Here is a 20,990-nt window from a genome sequence, read left to right as displayed (position 1 = left end):
AAGCATATGACATGGTTTATTTAGATTTCCAGAAAGCTTTTGACAAAGTCCCGCACAAAAGATTAATTCTCAAACTGAACGCAGTTGGGATTCAAGGAAACACATGTACATGGATTAGGGAGTGGTTAACATGTAGAAAACAGAAAGTACTGATTAGAGGAAAAACCTCAGAATGGAGTGTGGTAACCAGTGGTGTACCACAGGGATCAGTATTAGGTCCTCTGCTATTCCTAATCTACATTAATGATTTAGATTCTGGTATAGTAAGCAAACTTGTTAAATTTGCAGACGACACAAAAGTAGGAGGAGTGGCAAACACTGTTGCAGCAGCAAAGGTCATTCAAAATGATCTAGACAAGATTCAGAACTGGGCAGACACATGGCAAATGACATTTAATAGAGAAAAGTGTAAGGTACTGCACGCAGGAAATAAAAATGTACATTATAAATATCATATGGGAGATACTGAAATTGGAGAAGGAATCTATGAAAAAGACCTAGGAGTTTTTGTTGACTCAGAAATGTCTTCATCTAGACAATGTGGGGAAGCTATAAGAAAGGCCAACAAGATGCTCGGATACATTGTGAAAAGTGTTGAATTTAAATCAAGGGAAGTAATGTTAAAACTGTACAATGCATTAGTAAGACCTCATCTTGAATATTGTGTGCAGTCCTGGTCACCTCGCTATAAAAAAGTTATTGCTGCTCTAGAAAGAGTGCAAAGAAGAGCGACCAGAATTATTCCAGGCTTAAAAGGCATGTCATATGCAGACAGGCTAAAAGAATTGAATCTGTTCAGTCTTGAACAAAGAAGACTACGTGGCGACCTAATTCAAGCATTCAAAATTCTAAAAGGTATTGACAGTGTCGACCCAAGGGACTTTTTCAGCCTGAAAAAAGAAACAAGGACCAAGGGTCACAAATGGACATTAGACAAAGGGGCATTCAGAACAGAAAATAGGAGGCACTTTCTTACACAGAGAATTGTGAGGGTCTTGAATCAACTCCCCAGTAATGTTGTTGAAGCTGACACTGTGGGATCCTTCAAGAAGCTGCTTGATGAGATTCTGGGATCAATAAGCTACTAACAACCAAACGAGCAAGATGGGCTGAATGGCCTCCTCTCGTTTGTAAACTTTCTTATGTTCTTATGTTCTTATGATGGAGGACCACCAGATCAAGACCCTGTCATGGCCAGCCCAATCTCCAGACCTGAACCCCATTGAAAACCTCTGGAATGTGATCAAGAGGAAGATGGATGGTCACAAGCCATCAAACAAAGCCAAGCTGCTTGAATTGTTGCACCAGGAGGGCATAAAGTCACCCAACATCAATGTGAAAGACTGGTGGAGAGCATGCCAAGATGCATGAAAGCTGTACTTGAAAATCAGGGTTATTCCACCAAATATTGATTTCTGAACTCTTCCTAAGTTAAAACATTAGCATTGTGTTGTTAAAAAATGAATATGAACTTATTTTCTTTGCATTATTCGAGGTCTGACAACACTGCATCTTTTTTGTTATTTTGACCAGTTGTCATTTTCTGCAAATAAATGCTCTAAATGACAATATTTTTATTTGAAATTTGGGAGAAATGTTGTCAGTAGTTTATAGAATAAAACAAAAATGTTCATTTTACCCAAACACATACCTATAAATAGTAAAACCAGAGAAACTGATAATTTTGCAGTGGTCTCTTAATTTTTTCCAGAGCTGTATATATATATATATATATATATATATCTATATATATATATATATATATAGCTCTGGAAAAAAATAAGAGACCACTGCAAAATGATCAGTTACACACACACACACACACACACACAACGATTCGCAGAAGTATTCATCCCTGCAATGTTTTCACATTTTGTTGATAAATTTAATATAAAATGCAAATAGAATATAAAAAATTAAGATTTACAGAGAAAAAAAGATTAATCTCAATTGCATAAGTATTCAACCCCTTTGATACATCAGCCCTAAATCAGCTCAGGCGCAAATGATTTGTTTGAAAGGTCACAAAATTTGTGAAATGTTTTCAGCCTGTGTGTACTCAAAGTGGTTTAATTGTAGATAATTTCCCTCAGGTACATAAAGACTTTCAAGCTGCAACTCACATAGTGATCCAACAAAGCAACCATGAAGGCCAAGGAGCTTTTCGAAACAAGTCAGGGATAAAGTGATAGATAGGCACAGAGCAGGAGAAAGGTACAAGAAAATTTAAAAGGTGCTGATTATCCCTCTCAACACAATGAAGTCCATCATTAAGAAGTGGAAGATGCATCATACCGCCCAGACACTACACAAATCGGGTTGCCCTCCCAAACTGAGCAGATAGGCAATGAGGAAGCTGGTTTGGTATGTCACTAAAGCCAACAATGACCTTGAGAGATCAGCAAAGTTCTGTGTCTGAGATGGGAGTCAGTGTTCACACATTAACAATAACCTGGTCCCTACACAAAGCTGCTCTGTATGGACGGGTGACTGAAAAAAAGCCATTACTCAAAAATCCTCATCTTAAAGCACATATGGAGTTTGCGAAAAGCATGTAGATGATAATGCAGACATGTGGAAAAAGGTTTTGTGGTAAAGATGAGACAAAAAATTTACTTTTCGGTATAAATTCCAAGCGTTACGTCTGGTGCCAGCCCAACACTGCACATCACCCAGTCAACACCCTCCAAGCTGTCAATCATGCTGGTGGCAGCATCATGTTATGGGAATGCTTCCCTTCAGCAGGGACTGGGAAGCTTGTCAGGGTAGAGGGGAGAATGGATGACAAAGTACAGACGAATCCTTGAGGAAAACTTGTTTGAGTCAGCCAAGAAACTGTGGATGAAATTCACATTTCAGCAGGACAATGACCCACTGGAGTGGTTCAACAAGAGAGTTATTGTTGTTGAATGGTCCAATCAAAGACCTGAATTGAATTCAATTGAAAATTTATGGCGAGACTTGAAGATTGCAGTCCATCGATGTTCCCCAACAAACTTATCAGAACTGGAGCAATTTTCCAGTGAAGAATGGGCAAAAATGTCACCATCCTTCTGTGTAAAGCTAGTAGATACCTATCCAAAAAGAAATCCGAAAAAATAAATAAATACGTAATTCTTTGGCAAACCAATATTCAAGCACAATATTATTTTGGTGCCAAAACTGCAAGGTTGATGCTTTTAATGCCAACCAAAAAAGAATTAGTTTCAATCATAGCGCTTTTCATAATAACCAATTAATGGAATTTTAGATACAAATGTTGTTCAAATCAAAGCCTAGTGGGGAAGCTGCCTCCTTCACTTCCCCAAGGTTTTTTTTTCTTTCTCTGTTTTGTGCAATCAGACAAGGCTGGTGGAGGTCTTTTGTCTTCTGGCCCTAATTTTTTATTGTTTATTTTTGTCATGCATTCAGTATGAAGTGTGGCCCTGGGATGACCTACTAGTATCATTTAATCAAGTTTTCATTATTTCAGTTGATCAGTGTCAAGGACTTAATTAGTTTAATTTATGTAAATCATTAATATGTCAGCAGGCAATGGTTGGACATATTTCCAAAGCAATTACTCTACTCTTCAGTGAATTATTCTTATTTTGTTGAAAGGAGAAATGACTAATGGTGAGACACTGCCTGTACATTAAAAAAAAAAAAAAAAAGTTTAAATAGCTTTAAATTTGTGTGGGTGTGTTTTTTTTTTTTTTGTTTTTTTACTGTCCATTTACAAGATTTGCAATAATAAAAGTGTTAAAATGCTTTAACTGAGTTCAGTTCTGTTTACTTGTAGCTCAGGTAAAGGCATATTAACACTTCAAATCAAACCTAATGTTCCCTTTCAAGTACGAAATGTAACCATTACCTCATGGGTACTAATTCTTTGATACTGTCTAACCTGAATAGATATTCCAAAGCTGCACGTAGTGCCCCGCCCCCACTGTAAAAGAGGCAACAGTCAGTGGTACTGTGCATCTGATAAAACAATACCTGCAACAATGAACAGCAACCAAAAAAAGACAATTGCAATCGTCCTGCTCTACTGGAGAAAGAAAAAACATAAGATCGCTGTTGCTCCATGACACCCTCAAGAAAAGAAAAAGGTATGGCAAATATCATCGGCTGATACAGGAGCTCCGGTTTGATGAAGGCAGATTTCAAACCTACTTTCGGCTTGATCATGTCCAGTTTGATTGCCTCCTTTCAAAAACTGGGCTCACTATTACAATAATGGTGACGAATTACAGGGAAGCTACCAGCCCAGCAAAGCACCTAGCAATATGCCTCAGGTGAGTTTTGGATAATTATATTAAATCATGTATCTGACTATATCTAACCTTTAACAAATATATTTAAAAAAATATTTAATATGTAACTACAATTGTTTGGATGTGTATTATTTCAAAGGTAATGTTATTTGCCAAGGCTCAAAATCTTTCACAAAGTAATTATTGGAAAATACTTATGAGCAAAATATGAATAACTTTCAAGCTGCTCTGTTAAACTTTCTTTGAATTCAGGACAATAATTAAGCTTCCATTTTTCAAAACTCTTCTTGTTGCAAGTCTGCTCTATACACACACACACACACAAACATAAAATAAAATCTATATAAATGGGGAGTCTGTTACCACCAGCTCTGCTACCACCACTGAACAACCATCCATGCAGAGCATCTGCCGTGTGAGCAGCAATAACGCCACAAGGGAAGCGCTTGAAGTGAGAGATGCTTTCAAAACATACTTCACTTCTGCGCCTGGTGAAGTGGCATGGCAGTACAACATTGTTGTTTTTTTTATGTTTATTTTCCAATATACTGTACTGTCTGTTTTGTTTGTCTACTGTATTTCCATTTGTTTGGCATATTCCTAATTTGATAATGTAATCATTGGGTAGGTTTTGTTAGATTTTTCCACATGGAGAATTGTGTCTAAACCCTATGTTTAGCTTTCCATTCTGAAGTGAGCTTGCCAGTGTACTTCCATGTTCCCTGGCAATTGCTTCCCAATCCCCCAATATGGCCTTTTATACTGTACTTCAGTAAAACTATGCCAGCTGCTGTCGAAATCCCTTGTCGACAAACACTTTCAATGAGGTACAGAAAGATGTATTTCATCCAAATTAATTAATTTAATGTAATAATAATAATCTCATGGTACCCCAAGTTAAAAATATAATGTACATTTTTTTTTTGTTGTTAAAATTGTTAAAATATAATAAATGTACACCAAATAAAACATTTGCTTGGTCTTTTAAAAGTTTGTCTGTCTGCAGTTTAAAATTGTTACTGTTACGTTTCTCTTTTGTACTTTGCACATCTCAAACTATGTGTATTGCCTCCAGAGGTTTGAATTAAGTGGAGTTCACTGTACATATATTCAGCTCTTAGTGAAGTGGTTAGTTGTACAAGTCAAGATGCATTCTGCCTCACTACTGAAGAATAACCCACAAAAGATTTAATTGGTATGGTTTGACGAGTTCCTATTTCGGTATTATCTTTTTTTATTGTTGTGACCAGGACAATGTAAGATGTGACAGCGTGGTATTGATGCTCAAACCTAAGCCTGTTGTGGACCCAAAATACAGGATTATCCAGCTGTTTAGTTTCTCCCCAATTTGAACTAGCAATTTTAAATGACACCTCACCACTGCAACCCATATAGCAGTCCAGGAACGAGGATCAACAGGCATTCTCTGTATATCTCGTCAATCTCCTCTTCTGATCCAGAAAATCTAAGTAGCAAAATCCTGAAAGAGAATTTAACCTGGCTTCATTTGACAACTGACCTGTTAAGCTTTATGTGCTGCAGTGAGTGAGATGAACCAAATGCAGCCCATTATCACCTGGATAACCCAATGCGATCCAACTCTTTTTCCACGGGGACATTTATCCTGAATCTACAAAGTGAATGGTCTGGTGAAAATATGTGCATACAAGGCTGCTATTGACAGGGATCTCTTTAAATCATAATCCAGATTGAACATTCAATAAAACGTCAACAAGCTTACAGTTGCCTTATTCTTTTGATTTTGGTGCTTTTATTTCATAAATACAAAACAGTGCCCAGCAAGCAGTCACATACTGTATTCAGTCAAAAACGTGGCAGACAAAATTACAATGACAACAGTGAAAAATACACAATATGGTATATTCAATTAAAATAACATAACATGGTTTAAGGGAACTGTAGCTTTTGTGTTGAGGTCTAGATGGCCATTTTAAATCTTTTTGTGCTCTTTCAGGCTGTAAAATGCTATGTGCATTTCAATGCAGAGGGAAATTAAGCAATACTGTAGTTTCAGAAGCATTATAACTGCTCCCTTTTAAGTTTGCACTGGTTGTGAAGTACCCTGTCCATGAACAGTCACTGTATGAAAGTTAGTGTAATGCAGACTGACTGATAGATGTAGTGTAGTAGGTACAAGGTGTTTGATTCACAGCTCTAAGAGTTCAGCTTTGTCTAGATTTGATTAACGGTTGGAATCTTCTGCAATGGCAGTGTGGTTTATCGTTTTTCTTTTACCATCACAAATCACATACACTGGGTTTTCTGCCATGTTGACTGTGTTGAGCAAATCATTCGGCTTTCTACAGAAGCAGGCTAGCATTTTAATTTCTCTCCTGAACGATTTGCTGAAAATGTAGTAGATGAAAGGGTTGTATGCTGTGGCGGACTTTGCAAACAGACAGGGCAGCAAGCTCACTAGAGGTGGTATTGAGTCACTGGACCTGAACATTGACCAGAGGCTGACTGCAGCATAGGGAGTCCAACAGCCGATGAAGCCAACACTGATGACCACCGCCATCTAAAAGACAATAGACACGACAGAATTAATTCACAGCCCAAACTGATCTCTTTAATGAGTGAATGACATGAATTAAAATCATATTCAACAGAATGCCACCACCTAGCGTTTAAAATAAAAATACACATGTTGTCTATAACGTCTGATTATTCACACTTTGTGTTTCATTTCTACTAGCATAAAGGCATAGAAAGAATCACTGCAGTTTTTTTTTTCTCTCAATATCAGTTATCCAGTCCAGTAATTATTAAATACAGACAATGTGAAAATGTGACTTTCAACTTGCACTGTAGGGTTAGCTGCCATTAAATTGTAAAGTTTGTGCAAAATATTCACAACACAAGCAGAAAAGCTGTTTCTCTTTGCAAGATTTTACAATCTCAGGTCTGATTTCTGTTTACGGTTACATATATACGGTAAGTAAATTTATCATAAAATACAAAGCACTTAAAGGGAATTTCCAACACACCAATATTTGAAGTACATGTTCTGTATGCTCGTAGGATGCAAATAACTGTTTCCTGAAATGTAAATGTAAACATTTTATCATGGCTTTTTTTTTTTTTACTCTTGGGAAGATATTAAAATGTGATTTTTTTAATTATTAAATGTAATGTACATTTCAAACATGGTATTCATGCAAACAGTCCATTGACCTGCTTTAAAAAGGTTCTGTGCAGCATTATATAATCAGTGAATTGTCTTATATACATCCTCACAAACAAGCATGCGTGCACACCCCTAGAAAATATACAACATTTTACTCATAGTTACCAATACTGAAATACATACAGCTGTCAGCCTCCATTCTACTTTCATTGCATTGGGCATTTGGTTCCTGTTCCCCATTGACTTGTATGCTTTATGAATTTTCCATACTATTCCAAAGTAGCATATGATGATGGTCAGAGCTGGTACTATTGTGCAGAGTGTGAAAATGCAGACAATAAATGTAGATCCGTTGACTTTAAATTCACCCCAGGCGATAGTACAAGATAACCCAAATGGTTCAGGACCATACTTTCCCCAGCCGAGTAACGGAAAGACAGCCCACATCAAAGCATAGAGCCAGGTGAAAAGAATCATAATAGACACGTTCTTCTTGCTGATCTTCTCACCTTAAATAATACAAACATCTCATTAACATGACAGAATATAAAGTATGGTAATACAACTGTAGCAAATCCATAATTCATCCCAGGGGAGGGGGAAGTGGGTACTGCACACCAAAAGATGTTTTAACATTATGTACTAAATAAATTATGCTTGCTGTTTTTATTAGTATAACTGTAGCACTACAAAAACAAGAAGTCTTTGTCAGTGTTTTTAGGGTTTTTTATTAAGGTTAGTATTATTAGTTAGTATATTTAAGGGTTGGTACACACAGACTTCAAAATATAAAAAAAGGATTAGAAGGGCTAATAAGTATTCACAGTCCAGCCGGGGAGCATTTAATAATGGCAAAGGTCTATATCCCTCTCCCTAGGGACTAGGCCTGCCACAGTATTTGAGATCTTATAATGAACTAATACAACTTGTTTTACATAATTTATTTGCTTTACTTTTTTTTTTTTTTTTTTTTTTTTTTTTTTGCAAATTCACCATATTTCAAATTCTTACTTTTAATTTTATGCACACCTGTGAATGGGATAGAGTGGAGGCAGTTGCACATACAGTGTGTCCAGTATGTACAAACAACACCTCAATAAAACTAAACAAACAAAAAAGTGTTTGTCAATGTCACAAAAGACTAAAAAGATCTCTATTAATATTCTATCATTTCAAAGCCTTTGCTCTTTGAAGCTACTGTATTTTGCTGTCAAATCATTTATTCTTTAAAGATCAAAGACAGCATACTAATTTATCAGATATGTGAACTCACCAGGAACTCGCAAACTCGTTGTGACTATAAATCGAGTTATAGCCATCATAGTTAAAGTTATTATGCTGGCAACTCCAAAGAAGAATCCCATTAATCCATAATAAATACAGACGCCATCTCCTCCCAGCCATCTATGGTTCCAGGCAGAGGCAATGGAGAGTGGATACATGCTGATTGTCATGCCAAGATCAGTCACAGCTAAATTCACGCTCAGCAGCTCTGGGGGCTTCAGGTGGGAGGATCTCTTCAAAGCAGTGACGAGGACAGCTATATTTCCCAGGACAGACAGGACAGCTGGAAAAGAGCAGGGGTTAAACAGAATAAACATCAAGCCAAGTTTAACAAAAAGTAGGAAATATGCTCTATGATGTAATGGTCAAAGTGAATATTGTTTTATAACAAATAAAATAAAGGTGTATCTGACAGGATTGGATTGCTCCCAACTTACCATTCCTAGGCCTAGGGACAGATGATGTGTGTTCAGAGCGACCCACAGCTAAGCTGCATCAAGCTTGGGCAGGAATATATTGTATATCGGCAGACATGCAGAATAATAATGACTACATACTTGAGTGAATAATTTTGTTTACAGTTTCTTGATGCAAAAGATGTATTACTGTAGGCTTTAAATGTCATAGTAACAGATATTTAACCAGCATTCATGCAGGTCTGACGTTTCATTGAAAAAGAACACATTGAATATTTTATTAGTTCTGTGTGAATAATACTCTTGTACAAACACTTATTGGCCTGGAGAATCCTTAGATTGAGGAGCTATTGAATCATCCACTTAATGTGAAATAATTCACACAATTTTCATTAGTTTTGACACATTTTGATTTTAAATCAAATACTTAGCCTTAGATGAATAGATCAGGTTCACTGGGGTCCATTCAATTGCTCTAACCTCTAATACCGGCAGCCCATTTAAATGTACTGTTAGATGTTTGGTATGTATAACCTTCATGAACTAATCAATTGAATAGCTCCCATTAACTAGTTTCAATTTGGCCATATACAAAACTACAGTAGGCAACATCTCTATGAACAGGCTACCTGGTTTTACAGCCCCTGACTTGAAGAAAATTGAAAAAAAGTCTTTTGCACAAACAGCATTCTTGCACCAAGGTGTCTTTGAGGCTGCATTCTCATGACTATGTTAACTTTAAATTATTAGCCAGGTTACTATTGTCATAGTAAAGTATACTGATTTAATTGCTACATCTTGGGTATTTGCTGTTGAGCGTAGCATCCTACCTTATGGATATATACATGTCAAAATTCAAAAAGAGCAACATTTTTGTATTATCTTTACAATAAAATGTTAAGCAGACATCTATGAACTATTGTTCTACTGTGGGTTAAAACATTTGACTGATACGACTTTAAAATTATTTAGAACAAAAGTTTCTGAACACTTTTATTTTGTAATATATTGACAAATATCCAGTAATGTATTTTACAGTATATACAGTAATCCATAATATATTGTAATACATTAATCCATATATTAGATTATATATATATTGCAGTATATTTTGTTTCAATAAAATATAAAAATGTATACATCTTGCATTTGGTAATAGATTTCCTTTGCTTAAGAGTTTTAAATGAATTCTTAATTTAAATTATGTAAAAACATCATTCATTTAAATGATTTATTCTAGATTTCTTTTTTTTTACTAGATGTGTGCAGGGAGATACTTAGGGAAACGATTGCTATGTGATGCAATTACTCGTGCTGAGTCTCAACAAGGCATTGGCTGGCATTAGTTCATTTGATTGATTGCTCATCATTGTTCAGTGATTACAATCAACAACACAGGATTGCATTGTAGTCTGTTATTTCTATAATAGAATATTATTAATTGTGAGTCAAATGAACATTTCGGAAATGTTTGACACAGCAGGTGGAAAAAGGAAGAAATTAAACGACAGCTAGAAGTAATTCACTTGCGGAAGAAACTATTAATATTACTTTTACCCAGGTAACATTATTTATACATGTACACTGTGAAGGAAAGGTACCGTAGATTAGAAAACGAGATTTAAGGTCCTCTGCTGTGCAATTTTGGATTTCAATTTGACCATATTTCGATTTTACATTCTTGAATTTTTTCTTTAAATTCCCGTTTTCTTTAAAAAAAAAAAAAAAAAAAAAAAAATAATAATAATAATAATAATAATAATAATAATAATAATAATTAATTCATTTCATGCACTGGTTCTTTACATCCAATCCATTGCTTGATCTGGGTGAATAAAGCATTGCTTAAATTATCAATATTATGTTAAACTATTGCAGTTCTCACAGCATATAATTTAAACACCAAAAAGGCGTGGCGGTACATTGCACTAGTTTTAGTACCTGTGTAATGTCAGAAAGTGGTACTTTGTCAGCTTGTTATACAGCTGCAATCAATTGCTATAGTCATAAGGTTTGTAGGAAAATTTAAAACTATCTAACAGTGTAATGTCTGAGAAAGAACGACGGAATCCTTGAAGCAATGTATCGAATTGAAGGATTTGTCTGAAACGCTCTAACAGACATCACTATAGTTTGTGCAATATGACAATTGAAACGAAATTGTGTTTTAAATAAATGCGATTGTTACATTTTTATTGTGTGTTTGTGTTGTACTTGGTAAAGACCTTCTCCTCTTGCCCAAATAAAATAACCTGGTCCTAACAATTTAAAATATTTAACTTAATCTGAAGGTAGTGCCTTCAGCGGAGTAGACGGCTACCATACATTATAAACCCAGCCTACCCCCCCGCTACATTAGTTCGTTAATAAAAAGGTTATTTTCGTGCACGAAAAGGGTCGAAACATACTCGCTTACCCCATGTGGGATAAGAGATTGAGAGATATTTTAGTTATTAAAGCAAATACATACAAGCTGGTGCTCACAAATTTTCTAAGATGAAAGGAACGACGCTACCCCCTTTTCCTTTGAGTTTATTCGTGATTATCTGGGCAAACATGTTATTTAAACCATTGTTTATACTTTCGACATTCACATGGTTGTGATTTTTTATTTAGCAGTTTATGTTCATCGGTTCATATTTGTCATCTGTGGAAAGCAGGCATAACTCGAGGTGGTATGAAATCTGGTGAGGTGTAATCGGATGGACACTCTAAAATAAAGAGTTAAACTGTATTCTTACCCCTGGCTCTTTTTGTAAAGCCCATGCAATACATGACATCTTATTTATTTTTTTGTTTTTTTTCAATGACCAGAAATAAGAGTTGTGTAAAGTCTCTATGTGCTACTCTAAAACGAAGGTTTTAAAATATATACGTTGTACTAGCGGTAGCTACAGTATGTAACTGATATTTTTGAAAATGTAATGTAACTGGGATATCGGAAATAAGAGCAGTTAGGTTAGAGTTAAAGCATCCACCCACACACAAGTTTCAGTGAAAACGACGACCATAAATTTACACACTTTTTTACTATGAAACGCTACTTAGTGGAACGGCTGTACATTTTGAAGCTACCTCTTTTTAAACTGGTGCAATTACTGCCTCCTTTTTCTCATTCATGATGATATTTACAACAGAGAATTTTCAATGCAAAACTTTGCCCCCCCCCAACAAAATTCAAAAAATAATAAATACAAGGTTTTCCCTTACCAATAACTACCAGATAAGCACCCGCTCCATAATCTTCAGCAGGTGACAGTTTGGATAAATAGCGATCTTCCATTTGCGCAACTATCCTTTTCCCACCGTTAAATTTAAATATACAGCGTGCGAAACGGCGGTCTAACAATACATAACTGAAATACACAAACACATAAATAGTAGATTACGAGGAGTTTGTTTGAGGATATCACTAATGCACCTGTCCCTCAAGACCCCTGCTGTGTTTCTGAAAGTGCTGGTACAGAACAGGCAGTAAGTATCCATTATGTTCGCTCCTCCTCTCCACCACGAGGAATAGATGTTGTGGGCAGTCTCTTGTTATGCTTTGATAGCTTTCTCCTTTTTTAAAGTCATATCATAGATGAACAAAGCAGGGCTGTGGATGGTAAAATGTATTCACATCTTATTCTCAATTTTGATTTGGACTGTGTTATATTTCATGTTTACGTGCAAATGCAGGCGTACGCAACAATTGTTTTATATATATATATATATATATATATATATATATATATATATATATATATATATATATGTATGTGTGTGTGTGTGTGTGTGTATGTATGTATATATATATATATATATATATATATATATATATATATATATATATATATATATATATAATTCATGGGATTGTTATTAACTTAAAAAAAAAAAAAAAGCAAAAACAAACCACAGAGAGCAATTTAGTTTGTTTGAATATAGTATATGATGGCTATGTATGAGCACAAAGGTTAATTTATAAACACAATAAGTAATTAATAAACAAGATGGCTAATTTATGGTTACTTTATAAACAAGATGGGTTGTTCTTTAGTTTTGGTATGGTTGAGACATTAAATAGAACTGTGGATGATAGCCTTGAAGTCCTTTTGCTGCACATCAGAGTAACGAGTAAAGCTATGTTCAGACTAGGCTGAAAAAAAAAAAAAAAAAAAAAAAAAAAAACTAGACTGATTATGTCTAGATAGAACAGCTTTCATGAGAGTACAGTCGACAAACTGATTCTATAATGGTTTGCTTTTCCAAAAATACTGTGTCTGCCTTTTTGAGTAAAGACCTGCCTGAATTACACATTCTCACACGAGTTGAATGCAAGGAGGAAATCTGTTCAGTGCAGGTCCAAAATGAGAAAAAGGACAATAATTCATTATAAAAGCAACATAATGCAAACCAGCCCAGAATTATTGCTAATGTTAGACAAAGCCAAAAAGCAGGTGGAAGCTGCACTGTAAAAAATGTCCGTAAATTCAAACAGTGATGGTAAATTGCCTTCTCTTATAAAATGACAATGTACGTTAAATTTAACAGCAAATTACCTTCATACTAAAAAGAAGAAAAGGTGTTTATTTTTTTACAGACAATGTACTTAATAAAACAGTTTTTTACATTAAAAAAGTAAAAACAGATATTTTCCGTTGTTTTAACAGACCACGTTTCTTTTAGTAAATACGAGGCGCGATTATTGCTAGTTGAAACCTGCTGCTGCTGTGGCGGCTCTGTAACGCATATAAACTTTTTTTTAATTTTTATTAAGAGTTAATTTGCTGGACTTTACTAATCGTGTGTTTTTATGATATTTTACTGTAAATGTATGGTTTTTAAATCTCTAAAAATGATTACCCAAATGTATATAAAACCATGAAGTATGATACTATTTGTACACGGTTTTACCGTAATAACATCAATGAGCCGTTTTTGACCACTGGCCTGCCGTTGGTTGGATTTCCTTTGGGTGGTGGACCATCCTTGATACACACGGGAAACGTGAAAAACCCAGCAGCGTTGCAGTTCTTGACACACGTCTGGTACCTACTTCCATACCCTGTTCAAAGGCACTTAATTCTTTCGTCTTGTCCATTTACCCTCTGAATGTCACACATACACAATCCATGTCTCAGTTGTGTCAAGGCTTAAAAATCCTTCTTTAACCTGTCTTCCCTTCATCTTCCCATCTTCATCTTCATCTTCATCTACACTGATTGAAGTGGATTTAACAGGTTACATCAATAAGGGATCATAGCTTTCACCTGGATTCACCTCCTCAGTCTATTTCATGGAAAGAGCAGCTGTTCCTAATGTTTTGTACACTCAGTGTATATATATGTGATGTGAACCATGTTTGGGGCGTAAGTCTCTACCAAGTTTGCACATCTGGATCATGCAATATTCATCCATTCTTCGTGGCAAAATTGTTCAAGCTCTGTCAAGTTGGATGGGGATCGTTGGTGGACAGCAATCTTCAAGTCTTGCCACAGATTCTCAATCGGATTCAAGTCCAGGCTTTGACTGGGCCACTCTAGGAAATTCACTTTCTTGTTTTTAAGCCACTCCAGTGTCACTTTGGATGTGTGCTTGGGGTCATTGTCCTGCTGAAAGGTGAATCTCTGAACCAGTCTTAGGTCTTTTGCAGACTGATGCAGGTTTTCCTCAAGGATTTGCATGTATTTAGCTCCATCCATTATGCTCTCTACCCTGACAAGCTTCTCAGTTCCTGCCAATGAAAAGCATCCCCATAGCATGATGCTGCCACCACCATGCTTCACAGTAGGGACGGTGTTACCTGGGTTATATGCTATGTTGGGTTTGCGCCAGACATAACGTTTTGCCTTTAGGCCAAATAGTTCAATTTTTGTTTCATCAGACCACAAAATCTTTTGTCACATCCTTTTAGAGTCTCCCACATGCCTTTTTGCAAATTCTAAGCTAGATTTTACATGGGCTTTTTTTTCAGAAATGGCTTCCTTCTTGCCTCTCTTTCATACAGGGCAGATTTATGGAGTACCGCAGCTATTGTTGACACATGGACGGTTTCTCCCATCTCAGCCATGGAACACTGTAGATCTTTTAGAGTTGTTATTGGACTATTGTTTGCTTCACTGATCAATGCCCTTCTTACTCGGCTGCTCAGTTTGGGAGGATGGCCTGCTCTAAGTAGATTCTGGGTGGTGCCGTATACCTTCCACTTCTTAATGATCGACTTGACTGTGCTCCAAGGGATGTTCAATACCTTTGAAATCTTTTTATACCCCTCCCCTGATCTGTGCCTTTCCACAACTTTATCCCGGAGTAGTTTTGAAAGCTCCTTGGTCTTCATGGTAGTATCTTTGCTTTGAATGCACTACCCAACTGTGGTTCCTTACATAGACAGGTGTATTTAATCTGAAATCATGAGAACCACTTTTATTGCACACAGATGGACTCCATTTAACTTATTGTATGAATTCTGAAGGCAATTGGTTGCACCTGAGCTATTTAGGAATGTCATAGCAAAGGGAGTGAATACTTATCTAATGAAGACTTTTCAGACTTTGATTTTTAATAGATTTGTCGTCCCCCCCCCCCCCCCCCCCCCCCCATTTTGTCACACATTGAAAGTATTGAGTAAGTTGTGTAAATCAAAGGAAAAAAATCCAATTTAAATACATGAAGATTTCAGGTTGTAACCCAACAAACTGTGAATACCTCTATTAACTATATATATATATATATATATATATATATATATATATATATATATATATATATATATATATATATATATATATATATATATATGCAGTTTGATCCCATCTGATCCTGTAGTGGGGCCCCCCCTTAACCCCCAAAAAGCTTTTCATAATCCTACAGTAGCCCATCGCTAAACCGAACATGTTTGTCCGACATAAGGAGGTGTCGGGTTTAAAAACAATACAATAAAATCTCACACTCATACAGTTATAGTGCATAATGAATTTTAAATGTAAATCATTGTGCTGAAATAACACTAATGTGTTTTGGGTAGGCTACTGTCACAGAGACGGCCGAAGTGGGCGGCGTCAGAACCAGGAAAAGGAATGAAATACACAAAACACAGGACGGATGAAATGAAATGATGAAGACGCCTGTTGGCGCCGGTTTATTACAAAATAAAAGGTTTAACAAACACGAAAAACACAGGACACGGCACTCTACGCCAAAATAAATAGACAAACAAAAACAGACTAAACTTAACAAAACGGTGCACGGACAGACACTGACAAACACGGTGAGCGGATACTTTCTCCTCTTATCATTACTACTACTACTGCTTATTTCCTCCGTCTCCAATCCCGTTCTCCGCTCACCGAACACCCAACCCCAGTATGTGCCAACGTGCATCTATATATACTATTGTGCTGGGATTCAATTACCAATTAATTATTCACTTGAATCCCAGCACGTGAATTAATAAAGTGCAATTCCCCGTGCTCACATATTACTACATTTTACTTGCACGTGAAGTGCTGTGCAATCCTCGTGCCTAAATACACATATACATTTTTAAACACTCGTGTTACACAGACCCGTTTATATCCCGTGTACCAATGTCTATACACCAACATTTAAACACACCACACGCAACACATAACAGATAATATACACAGGGGCGGGCACTTTGTTACAGCTACACATTACATTATGTAAAAATATAGGCCTAAATCTGTACAATAGGCCTATACAGTATACAGTAGTGTAGTAAAATCAAATGAATCCCTAGCACACTTTATTTTTACTTTAGCTTGCTGCTAATATATCATTGGTGTACAATGCAAATAAAAGATTATTTTAAACTGAAACTAAATTATTTTAGCTTTTTAAAATTATTTTTAATATTATATTTGCAATCTATTGCTCTCAGCACATTAGGGAAACCAAATATGTGTTTTCAAGGCTTGCAAGTACATCCTGACTTTAGTGAAAATTAGGTACTCAAAAATCCACTGAGCACAACTGGCAACGCACGAGAAAAAACAGACTGAGAAATGCCAGCAACAATTGAGACTGTTTTTAAAACATGTTTTCAAAAGTTCTTAGGTTAGAGTTAAAGCATCTACCCACACACAAGGTTCAGTGAAAAAAATTGCCGTAAATTTACACACTTTATTACTATGAAACGCGACTTAGTGGAACGGCTGTACATTTTGAAGCTACCTCTTTTTAAACTGGTGCAATTACTGCCTTCTTTTCCTCATTCATGAAGATATTTACAACAGAGAATTTTCAATGCAAAACTTTGATCAAACCCTCATTTGCACTATCTCCATCCCCTTTTTGAGAATTTATGCAGGAACGCCCATAATTACATATTCAGCTAAGGCTGAACCGCAAAGAAAAACTGCTGCTGCAAAGCATTCCCTAAAAAGTCACTAACAGCATTGTGCATGTTCAGTACATTTCACCCTAGACTCTTTGCAACTGGTTTGCAACTATTGCTTTAGTATACTTTAGTACCCCTACCCCTTGCTGTTGCAAATAACAACGAAATAAACATTTTTCTTTTAAGTAAAATTTTTCTTTATTGTGATGTTTCCAATGACTTTGTGGTTAAGTGTTGGTTCTCAGATAGGTTTGCCATATATAATTTACACAAGAAGATTCCAGCTGAGCGCTTTCTTTTTACATTCTTTCACTCGGTGCACTGTTGATCACACCACTTTGCTGGTTTATCTAGTGGTTCGAAACATATGAATGATGTTGACTCTTCTGAAGCCTGCCCTTATAAAGCGCACCATAGTAAAATTATTGCAAAGTGTAATAAAGCATGTTAAAGAATAGGTAAGCATTGGTATGGTAAAGCAGATTAAAAACATGGCAAAGCAGGGTAAACTGCAGCTTATACAGAGTATAACCATGGGAAAAACTGTAAAAACTGAAATAAATAAATAAATACAGTGGTAAACTTTTGTAAGGACGCTTCTGGAGTATCCACCTATCCTGTGGCATTTACATGTAACTCAAACCGTCAGTCACAATTACTTAGTCCTCAAAGGTCACCATCCGATTACAAAATTAGGATTCACACCCCAGCAAGACAATTGAAATATTATTTTCTGCACAACAATGTGAATTGTACTGGAGCATTTAGTACTGTATGAATCAACCACCTGCTGCTATATTATTCTGAATAGAAAGCAACTGGAAAGGAACTGGAGCAGAGAGAAGATGAGCCCCCCAAAAGAGCAATCCCATTTTACTACTCAGTAAAAACGTCCCAGGCTACCATGCCAATCTATTTTTTATGAAAGCATGCCCACCACCTGTGCATGTACAGCCAGTAAGTGGTGGGCTTCGCAGCTTCATGGCCCACAGCGCAATAGAACGGCATAAACTTGACAGCCTGGGCAAACCTTTTTTGATAAAAATCACCCTCATGGCCGCTTTGGAGGAATACTGTTCTAATCAGCTCCTATGAAGACATGTCTGCACAAATCACCGTGACGTTTCATTATTAACATCTAGAGGAGGTAAGCAGATAGCCATAGAGACAGAAAACACACATCCCCTCAAGCACACACATGCCAGCCCTGCTCCTGCTCCTGCTCTTGCTTTCTAAGTAAACATTTTGCATTAATTTAGATGCACCAATTCATTTTCTACAGTGTGTCGGTCCATGGGGAAAGCAAGCATTCATTCACACAGAAGTCATTTAGGTTATATAATATACTTGGATGCTGCTCTGAATAACAGTAAGTGCAAGATGAGATGAAAGTCAAGTTTTAAAGATCACATATCAATACCAAAATAAAAAGACAAAAAAAGAACACTTACTGGAATCACAGAGGCACATGAAAAGATTGATTTTAAAAGTGGTTGACAATGTCATTTCTTGCACAATTTCTTCAGTCAGATCAGCTTTCTTTATGTAAATAACAAAACCAAACTGATGTGGGACAAAATATTACATTGACATGAGCAGAGACCTATTAACAGAAGTGCATAGAAACACAAAAACTGAAGATGTATTCTTCTATACCCTGCTTCCAAACACAGTTCTCGATATTGTGTGGTGGTAGAACAGCGCAGAGAGCAGGAACAGCAGACACGGACGATTACAGTTTGAGTTCTTTCACTCACACTTTTATTTCAATGAAACAAAAGGAACCAAAGGATTATAACAAATAAACTAAAAATACACTTCAAAACACAAACCAGCACCAAAGCTATACCAGCAGGTGCACAGCCACTGCGCAAACCCTGGTACTCCTCTCCGTCCTTTCTCTAAACTAACCTTGTGAGCTGTCGTCCAGCTCCTCTTATACAGGTGGTCATCCCCAAATTGGTCAATGGTCAACTTCACAAATACACAAATTAAACTGACCACAAAACACCACATGTGTCAGTCTTCTAAATGGGTTTTAATGTAATTAAAAAAATATATATTATTATTATTATTATTATTATTATTATTATTATTATTATTATTATTATTATTATTATAATAATAATAAATAATAATAATAATAATATAATAATAATAATAATAATAATAATAATAATATATTTTTTTTTAATTACATTAAAACCCATTTAGAAGACTGACACATGTGTATAATAATAATAATAATAATAATAAACGTACTGTCTGAAAAGTAGGGTACTACTGTGAAACAGGTGTGGGTGCTCCAACTCAACTACAGACTGTTAGGGTGTTAGTATTGGGTTTAGAATGGCTTTGGGACTAAGACAGAAGTTCCCAGTTATGTTTACAGAAACTATTTTTTAATGTTAGTTCCCTATTTACTTGTCGGTTGTGTTTTTAGAGTATCGCTGTCTTCTGCAGGCTCGGTGAGGACACTATGTCAAAGAAGTGTTATGATGATGATATTGGATAAGTCTTTTGTGGGGAAGTATTTCCATATCAATGTGATTGGTGGGTGACCATTTTTGTTGAATGGAAACAGGGATGTAGCCAGCCATGAACCCCCATCCACTTTGAACTCGTCACAACTCTCAACTCAACTACCAGTGTCAATCACACACTGTCTGAAATAAACCTTGAAGTATCCCATTTACTTCAAATGAAAAAGTCATATGCTTCTAAATACACCAGAATATTAAGGTACAGATGTAACCCCGGTTCTCTGAAAGAGAAAACGACCAAAAATACTTTTGGGAAATGCCTGCTACTGGTAGGTATTCATTGAGCATCCATAACCTAACGTTCCCTTTCAATTTGAAGATGACCACCAACAATACTTTTGGGAAAGCATAACAAAACCGATGCAACTTCAAGGACCCTTGTACCTATTGAAGGTATAGAGGGGTCTACCACATTAAGTCAGTAGAACCTGGTGAAAGTATGCGGGTTAGCCTGTTCTTGTAGAATGCGCGGCCACCCACCCAGACTGAAGTCCTCCCTGGCGGTTGACATACGCCACTACCGACATGTTTCTGTCCAGACATAGACATGTCTCCCTTGGAGCGCCTGGAGAAAGTGCTGGAGAGCGAGGTGAACTGTTTGCAGTTCCAGCGCATTTATGTGTATGGATGAACAGCGGCCCGACCAGGAGCTGCAGACTCCTCTGCCTGCCCAGACTGTAACCCAAGCGAAGTTGGACACATCTGTCTTCACTACCTGACGGCTGTGGATCACCCCTAGCCTTACAATTTCATGCAGGTGAGAGGTTTGCCTCCACCAGTGTAGGGCTTTCAAACATGTGCGAGACATGGTCGGCTGACGGTGCTTGTCGCGTTTGGGGTGTAGCCGGAAGATATCCATCAGACCCAGCAACCTTTGGCACAACACCAGATGTACTGTTGATCCTTGTTGAAACAAGGAAAGACAGGAGGTCCCGCTCGGGAACTGAAGTGTGTAACTGGTGTGTACGGCGGCAAACACCCAAGTGTCTGAGGTGCAGT

General features: G+C 36.6%; 1 protein-coding gene across 1 annotated transcript; it reads right to left on the bottom strand.

Moving 5' to 3' along the window:
- Positions 1-5,993: 5,993 nt before the first annotated feature.
- Positions 5,994-12,484, bottom strand: LOC121316581 (opsin-5-like). The gene is made up of 4 exons (XM_041251622.1): positions 12,315-12,484; positions 8,678-8,971; positions 7,588-7,913; positions 5,994-6,795 (listed from the first exon to the last, which is right to left on the bottom strand). Exons 1-4 carry the CDS (start codon positions 12,385-12,387, stop codon positions 6,460-6,462), a joined length of 1,029 nt encoding a protein of 342 aa, XP_041107556.1. The 5' UTR covers positions 12,388-12,484; the 3' UTR covers positions 5,994-6,459.
- Between the last annotated feature and the right edge of the window lie 8,506 nt (positions 12,485-20,990).

This window comes from Polyodon spathula, chromosome 6 (assembly GCF_017654505.1).
Source record: "Polyodon spathula isolate WHYD16114869_AA chromosome 6, ASM1765450v1, whole genome shotgun sequence".
In the NCBI taxonomy this organism is placed as follows: Eukaryota; Metazoa; Chordata; class Actinopteri; order Acipenseriformes; family Polyodontidae; genus Polyodon; species Polyodon spathula.
The sequence above is the reverse complement of the archived record's forward strand: the minus strand, read 5'-3'. Positions and strand labels throughout refer to the sequence as shown.